This window comes from Coffea arabica, chromosome 1e, assembly GCF_036785885.1.
Source record: "Coffea arabica cultivar ET-39 chromosome 1e, Coffea Arabica ET-39 HiFi, whole genome shotgun sequence".
In the NCBI taxonomy this organism is placed as follows: domain Eukaryota; kingdom Viridiplantae; phylum Streptophyta; class Magnoliopsida; order Gentianales; family Rubiaceae; genus Coffea; species Coffea arabica.
The window spans coordinates 37,251,686-37,260,255 of record NC_092311.1 but is presented as its reverse complement, the minus strand read 5'-3'; the positions used below and the strand labels follow the sequence as shown (position 1 = coordinate 37,260,255).

The 8,570-nt window shown below is 35.6% G+C and overlaps 1 protein-coding gene across 1 annotated transcript; it reads left to right on the top strand.

Moving 5' to 3' along the window:
- Positions 1–5,636: 5,636 nt before the first annotated feature.
- On the top strand, positions 5,637–8,216 carry LOC113702969 (uncharacterized). Its single transcript, XM_027224166.2, has 2 exons — positions 5,637–7,566; positions 7,824–8,216. Exons 1-2 carry the CDS (start codon positions 5,730–5,732, stop codon positions 8,075–8,077), a joined length of 2,091 nt encoding a protein of 696 aa, XP_027079967.1. The 5' UTR covers positions 5,637–5,729; the 3' UTR covers positions 8,078–8,216.
- The last annotated feature ends 354 nt before the right edge of the window (positions 8,217–8,570 follow it).

Sequence of the window (8,570 nt, the reverse complement as noted above, 5' to 3'; positions counted from 1 at the left end):
AAAAGATTAACAAAAAAGAAAATTAGAAACTAATTTACTCACTCCTTTTAATCATTTCCAAACATTGTGTTAGATATCCAAAAATTTAATGACAAATAAGAAAGTAACCAATTAGGATGTGACCACATCAAATGAATTTTCACTTGTAGTCATATTCTTGATCATTACTAGTATTTGAATTTCCACATTCTACACATAAAAAGTTATTGACAAGAGAAGAAGAAAATACACATTAAAGAGTTTCAGTCAGATATTTCTCCACTTCGATTAAGTCTTTTGTCTTTGCTAGAAAATACACATATAATGCTCACAATGGTGTTCATAATATTTTAGTTCACAATGATAATTGACAAATAGATAGAAACATAAAGAAGGAAAAGGGGAAATGCAAGGCAGAAATCCCATGATGGGATTGGGACTGCAGTTTTTTTTTTAGTTCTCATGGTAGGTTATAGATTTAAAACTCTAAAATATGACATTTCTAAATGCACATACATATTGGGTACCAATTTTTACTCCATATCCATTAGAAGAATGAACATTTTACTTCAGTTTTAATCGGTAGAGAACCCTAAAAATTAGGACTACACTGGAAAAACCTACTCTTGACAGAAATGAACTCAAGGTCAACAGTCATAAGCCTACTTAAATACCTAGCTAGTATATTGCACGACAACAACCCGAACCTTGGAAACAACAATACAATGCTGGCAACTTTCTAGTATAATACTTTTTCAGTGCACAAAACATTTAGCTGCAGGAAAATGGTAATAAGTTTAAGTACCTAGTGAAGTTATTCCATAGGACAAATTTTAATAGCACAGTATTCTTTCGTAAAAATACTCCCGTTTGGATTGCGATTTTTCTCAGAAAAATTACCACATTTTTTGTGAACACATTTTCCTATCAATTTTTTACCTCACATATATCAAATCGCTACAGTAATTTTCTACAAAAAATCCAGAAAAATGCAATCCAAACAGGAAAATTACCCTTCTTAAGTCAAATTATAGTAAAAATTGATTCAAAAATAGCTCTCCAAATTATAGTAGTTCATTAATTTTTATTCCCATAAACCAACCACATGATGAATCGCATTGAGGAAACAAGTGAGGAGAAGGAAGCTCAAAAAGAGATGAATTAATTTGAATTTGAAGAAGTCATAAGATATAATTATAAGATCTTGGGATTTAGAATTTTTGTGCTCAAATTTTTCCTTTCCCACTCCTTAAATCTCGTCTTCCCTTAATATATATATATATGACAAAGTCAAAGCATTCCCATCAACTTTGTTAATTTGACATATTTGGCATAGTTCTGATTGTGACTACTAATAAAATTTGCACATTCTACACGTAAAGAATTTAAATCAAATATTTCTCCAGTTTAGTGAACTCTCTTTATTTACTAGAAAATTTGAGATCTTGAGGTCTTGGTCCTTTTGTGTCTGCTAGAAAATTTGAGGTCTTGGTCCTTTGTCAATACAGTACCCTATTAGCCGTCAATTTGAATAGGGGAAGGACATAGCGTAAATATCGCTGATTCTTGTGTCTAGCCTAAAAATATTAAGTTGTGCGCCTTTGCAACCTACATCCTCATTTGCAAATAAATGAACAAATGAATAGTTCAACTTTAGAATAATAACAAAATTACTCAGCCCCTCATTCAAAGATTTTCATAATAAACGTAATTATCTTCAAACTTTTCATTGGACGAACATTTATAAAATATGAAGAAATGAGGAAAAGTTAGTCAAAATACTTTTATTAGTATATGAAGGATGCCAAAAGCTTAAGTAGGCAGGTGGACTCATTTCAGGAGCGCTCGGTTGCAGACTTTGTCGTGGAAGACAGGTGAAATTTGCAAGGCTTAAGTAGGGTGTTACCATCAGAATGGGTGTCGCGGGTGCTGGGGGTGGCTCCCCCTACAGCGGTGGCGGTAGATGAAATGTTCTGGGCCCCCACTAATTCAGGTGAGTTTATTATTGCGTCGGCATATCAGATAGTGCGTCAAGGAGGTAACGTTTCCAGTCTGTTTGCTTCCTTGTGGCATCAGGCCCTACCATCCAAGATTTCCTTCTTCATGCTATGATTGATGTATGGTAGGTTGCCGCTGATGGATGTGTTACACAAGTTTGGGTTTCTGGGCCCTTCTAAGAGCTTTTGTTGTTCTCTGAGACCATCCCCAAAAACTATTAGCCACATTTTTTGTACAGGGGAGGTGGCTAGGCAGATTTGGGGTTGCTTTGAGGGTCTCATTGGCGGGTTTAGTGAGGCTCTCACGATTAGACATAAGGTGATGAGTTGGTGGGTTAAACCTAGTATTAATCCATACCTTGGTTTTGTTCTCCACACATTGCCATTGTTAATTTGTTGGAATTTGTGGAAGATGCGGAATATGTGGATTTTTTATGGTAAGCTAGACTCGGTAGTGCATATTTGTGATCGGATTTTCTTGGAGCTGAGAGAATGCGTCTGTCTTCAGTTTCGAGAGATATCTCTGTCTTGTAATTCACGGATTGGTTTTTTTGAGATGATATCTAGGTTGCGGAGCAAGGTTATCATACGGGAGGTTCGTTCGGGATGTCCGACTCAGTCGATGGTGAAACTGAATGCCGATGGTTGTTCAAGGGGTAATCCGAGGAGGAGTGGTGGTGGGGGTTTGTTCAGGGATTCTGATGGGAGGTTCCTGCTTGGCTTCTCGTGTTCTTTTGGGGAGGCTACGAGCCTTCATGCGGAGCTGAAAGCGCTTCTCTTTGGTGTTCGATGAGGTGTATCCCGTGGCTTAATTAGGTTGCATCTGAAGTCTAACTCAATGGTGTTGGTCCGTATTATTTAGGGGAAGGTTCGGTGTCCTTGGCGGTTGCAGAAGGAGCTACTAGAGCTGCAGCAATTTGGACGGTATTTTGAAGCCGTTTCTCATTGCTTTCGGGAGGCAAACAAGCCGACGGACAGGTTGTCTAATGTTGGAGTGGAGGCTGGGTGTACTACAATTTATGAGGGTTATAGTGCATTGCCTAGGTTGGTGAGGGGGGACATTACCTTGGATGCGTACGGGTTTCCAAGTTTTCGAAGACGCCAGCGGTGGGGGGTGGCTAGGACTGGTCAGGGTTTTTAAGTTTGTACTCCTAGGAATGGGTTGGACCTGATATGTGTACGTTTGTTGGTTGCATCAATAAAAGTTTTATTTTTTTTTAAAAAAAAAGCACTCATTCTTTTCTTAATATTGAAATGCCCATGTTTTAAAGATTCATAAACCTTCACATTTCAAAAAAAAAAAAAAAGTATATGAAGGATTCTACGAATTGCAGAAGTAAGGTAGATCAGAAAGAAAAATATTTTGTTTCTTATGTTTAATCTACTTTGCACATAGGATGTGATGATATATTTATGCCTAAGGTACATATCAGCATTATTTGTGCTTCCAAAGTCAAGTATTTTCAGCACTTTCCACTGCTTTTGTGCTTGTGTGCACTGAAATCTATTTCTTTCAATTTTATTTTCCATTTCAGTATTTTTTCCATTTTAAACTTGAAATGGAAGTTTCTGCATTGCAGAAAAAAAAATTACTATGATTCTTAGAAAACATTGTGCAGACAGAAATTTCCTTTTTTTTTAATTTCCTTAAGAAAAAGAATTATTATTTGAATCAAATTTTTTCACCTTCCAAACTTTGATTGCTAAATTTGTTTTGTTTAACGTGTATGCAAAAGAGACCATTTTGGTCTCCATCCCTCGAACATTGGGTATCCAAATCGGAATTTTCTCATAAAAGTAAATCGCAATACTTGCAATAATAAAAAATAATATTCTGAGGGAAAAAAACAGTGTGCATATATATATGAGTAAATATCTCAACGGGTGGTTTTTGAATTTTTGGCAAGAGGCTTAAAGTCTATGCTTAAGTGATGAGATTCTGTTAAATTGTTTTGGTATTACAACTTGTATTAAAGAATAATTACAAAAATGGAATAATCAAAGCAACTTTAATGTTTCTTTTTTTTTTTCATATTTTCTGGCTTTACTAATTTTACTGAATGAGTGCTTTAGTGATAGCAATAAGAGTTAAATCCTAGCATATGAGCTTAAAAAGAGTGATTTTAACCTCTGGGGCCAATTTCTAGCTCTAAACCACATAATAAAAAAGGAACAATTATTGGAGAAAATTTGAAGTGCGAACCATGAAACATTAGTTTCAATCTGATACTGTTCTTACTGCGGTGCATGAGAACAAGAAGATTTCTTCTTACATTAAATATACATATTAAAATCAGACTGAGACTAGTTAAAAGTCATACGACTTTTTATTTGTCGCTACTCAGGCCAAAAATGAATACATTCTTATCCTAATCAGATTCCAATCAAATTCCACTCGAATTAATGCCTAGACCTATTACATCATGGCCTAAAATCATAAATGAGAAATCAAACTTGAGTTTTCAATGGTTTTCATTGTTGACTTGTCAATGTAACCGAGCAAAAGTGAATTACTCTTTCCAAAGATTCTTTTCAAAGTCTCTCTGAGGCTTCAATCAGATATTTCTTTACTTCGGTGAAGTATTATGTCTTTGCTTGAAAGACGAGACAGCATCCCGTCAGCCGCCAATGTGTAAGAGTACCACTTATTTCTAGTGTATTTTTGGCTTCTTTAAAACAATTTTAATATGATTTTCTTCACTAGCATGTAGGTGTTTCCCTGACGCCTTCTTCTTTGTATTTTTTTTTAAAGACACATATATATTTGATAACCTTTGACGGCTTTCATCTATACTAAAAAGTTTCAATAAACTATTTTCAATGACTTGTATAACAATCTTATATGTAGATTTAAATCAACAGAATTATTAAATTTCTTATGTTTAATCGTCTTCATATGTAGGTTATGTTGATGTATTTACCCTTAAAAATATGCATAAGCATCAGTGACGAATTCGAGCTTTTACTTTAGTGGGAACGAATCATCAATGATATTATAGCAAATAAAGCATATCAAAAACAAAATGAAAGCACAATAGATTATAATTAGAAGCAAGAAATTTAAAAAAATGAAATAAAAACAATGTATAAAGAAAAATGTGAAAATTAAACTCTCTACCATTCTATTTACTGTCAGTGTAAGGTATTCAAAATCACAGTTGAAACTTCTTTAATCTGTATGATAGCTAGAATATTTTTTTTTTCTTTTCTTTGTCTTTGATTTCCTATGTAACATATACAGTATTACCTTAGTTTCTATTGTAAAATTGTAGTTATCAAAGAGACTAAGAGTTGGTTTGTCATAAGAAACTCGGAGAAAAGAAAACTTTATATTTTTATAATTTTTATTCAAAAATAATACTAACTGTATAGTAATGTAGATATGAATGGTATACTTTTATAAGGAAACTAATTGTTAGTTTGATATATGACACTTTATCAAAAGAAATTAAACAAAGTAACGAAAAAAATAATTTTGTTTAGGGGGATAACAACTAAAATTATAGGGAGAATTTTAAATAAATTCTTTTCGAAATCAGGATTCCTGAGTCTTCCATTGTTGACTTGTCAATGTAAACGCAGCAAAAGTGAAATATGCTTTCCAAGCCTGATATGGACAGCCACGTCAACAGTGAAGCTTTATATCAACTGTGCATTTCTTCCACCATAATTTGACGACCACTGCCAGCCAGCTCTATATATCTACCTGCAACATAGCCGAAGTACTGCAATGTATATCTGCCGACATTTCACATGACCATGGGTGGATCAACCCATTTCTCTGTTTTCTTACTCGTCGCAATAATTTTACTCTGTTCTTCCAGCAAAACTGTAAATGCAACTTGCTATGCAAGTGAGAAACAAGCTCTTATGGACTTCAAGAAAGACTTGAAAGATCCCTCTGGTAGACTCTCGTCTTGGATTCACGACGTTGATTGCTGCGAATGGGAAGGAGTTGTTTGTAGCAACCGAAGTGGCCGCGTGATTCAACTTCACCTTCAGAGTCCTGATCCTGAAATTGATGATTTTGGTGATGAGGAAACATCACCATTAAGCGGTAAAATCAGTCATTCGTTACAAAATTTGACTCACTTGCGTTACCTTGATCTAAGTCTAAATGATTTCAGTGGAATTCCAATTCCCAGTTTTTTTGGGTCTCTCAGAAGTCTAAGGTACCTGAATTTATCTGGAGCTGGATTTCAAGGAACGGTTCCCTATCAGCTTGGAAACCTATCAAGTTTACGCACTTTAAGTGTTGGCGCAGAATTTGGGCCGCTGTCCGATCTTCAAGTTGATAACCTGCAATGGTTGGTTGGTCTCTCTAATCTGGAGCACCTAGATATGAGTCGCGTGAACCTTAGTACGGCGTCTAATTGGCTAGAGGTGATTAACACGGTCCCTTCCTTGGTAGAGATACATCTGCGCTATTGTCAACTTGATTTAATTTCTCATCATCTTGACAGAGATACATTTGTCTTCCATGCCAACTTTTCTTCTCTTACTGTCCTAGATCTTTCTGGAAATTTTCTTGAACACCTCATCCCTAGATGGATTTTCGGTCTTACTGCCCTTGCTTCCCTTGATTTAAGTGAGAACTCGTTTGAAGGCCCATTGCCCAGAGATCTGTGGAACTTGACTGCCCTCAAGCACTTGGATCTTTCTTTCAACCATCTGAATGGTTCACTGCCAGATGAGCTTGTTCATCTTAACAACCTCATTTCTCTCAACCTTGGGGGGAATCAATTCGAAGGCTCTTTGGATGGAATTTGGAATTGGAGTTCAGTGAATAACTTCGCTACCTTCCTCCCAAGCCAATTATCCACTTTACCTGCCCTAATTTCACTAAATCTTGGCTCCAATCACTTTCGAGGTTCTATCCCAAGCTCTATTGCCAACATTTCCAACCTTCAATATCTTCGTCTGTCTTATAACAACCTTGGCTCCTCTTTACCAAGTGAAGTATTCACATTGAAGGACTTGATTACACTTGGTGCAAGCGGTAATCACTTAAATGGTTCAATTCCAAGCACAGTTGGCAACTGTACCAAGCTCAAACTACTTTGGCTAAATGATAATGCTCTATCTGGTTCAATTCCATCAAATTTAGGAAGCTGTACCAAACTAGAATACCTTTGGCTATATGATAATGCTCTATCTGGCTCAATTCCATCAAATTTAGGAAAACTGTCATCCTTGGAGCACTTGGATGTATCTCAGAACAAACTCACTGGAACTCTTCCTGAAAGTCTTTGGCAACTTTCCAAACTTGAAGAGCTTGGTATTGCTGATAATTTAATAGAAGGTATTGTGAGTGAGAGCCACCTGGACAATCTGACAGCTTTAAGGATTTTTTATGCATCTGGAAACTCCTTGACCTTAAAAGTAAGTGCAAGTTGGACTCCTCATGTCCAATTTTATGTACTTGGATTGAGTTCATGGAAGCTGGATCCCCAATTTCCTACATGGATCAGATCACAAAAATTCCTTCAGGATTTGAACTTGTCCTTCACAGGAATTTCAGATACCATTCCACCTTGGTTGTTCAATTCATCATTGCAAACCATAGACCTTTCTCACAATCAACTCCAGGGTAAGAGTTCAAATGTCTCTGAATTGTTAAAGGTTTATATGTGCATTATAGTCAAACACATTCAATGGCTATTCCCTCTTGATTATTCAACCCATCATTTCTCACAATTAATTTTATAGTAAAAGTTCAAATATCTCTAAAACTGTTAAAAGATTTATATGCACACAACAATCAAAGATATTCAATTGCTTACACACCCAATTAATTTATCATTGATTGACATATTTAGAACTTAATTTCCAACTATTGATTTTCAGGAGGCATCTCTCACATTTTGTGTGAAGTGAAGAATGAAAATCAATTTCTTTTGTATCTGGATCTTCGGGAGAATTCTCTATCAGGAGAAATTCCTGACTGTTGGATGAATTACCCAAGCTTGGGACACATCAACCTCAACAGCAATAACTTCACCGGAAGCATTCCAAGGTCATTGTTTCATTTGGAAGGTCTGGACTATTTAGGCTTGGGTAATAACAGCCTCACTGGTTCGATAACCTTTGACTTTGAATAAATAAGTTTGGAATTCGGAACCCTCCAGCAGAGTTGTGGTGATGTAATTGCAGGTCAAGCTGCAATCCCAAATCTTTCATATATAGAAAATGTTGTAATTTTTAACAGTCGTTAATGGATTCACCAGTGTTTTGAAGCTATGATTGTCAGATTCCACGCAATGGTTTCTATTATACATTTGACGACAATAGGAAATGACATTTGCACCCCGTCCTCTTGAAATGAACAAAAGAAAAAGTCAATATCACCTAAAATGCATATCAAATTGTAAACTTTATTGGGAGAAGTTCAGTTTTCTGATCCAGTATTAGGCCCAACTGTTTTGATCAAAATAAATTTGGCCTCCAAAATTTCTCCTTTTTTTTTTCTCCAAATTTAGGACAATAGACAAGAATTCAATAATTCTCATGGTCAAAATCAATTTACCTTCAGCCAACAGTTTTTACTTTGCATTATTTTTGTCCCCACTATTTAGAGTTTGAATTGTTATAGTT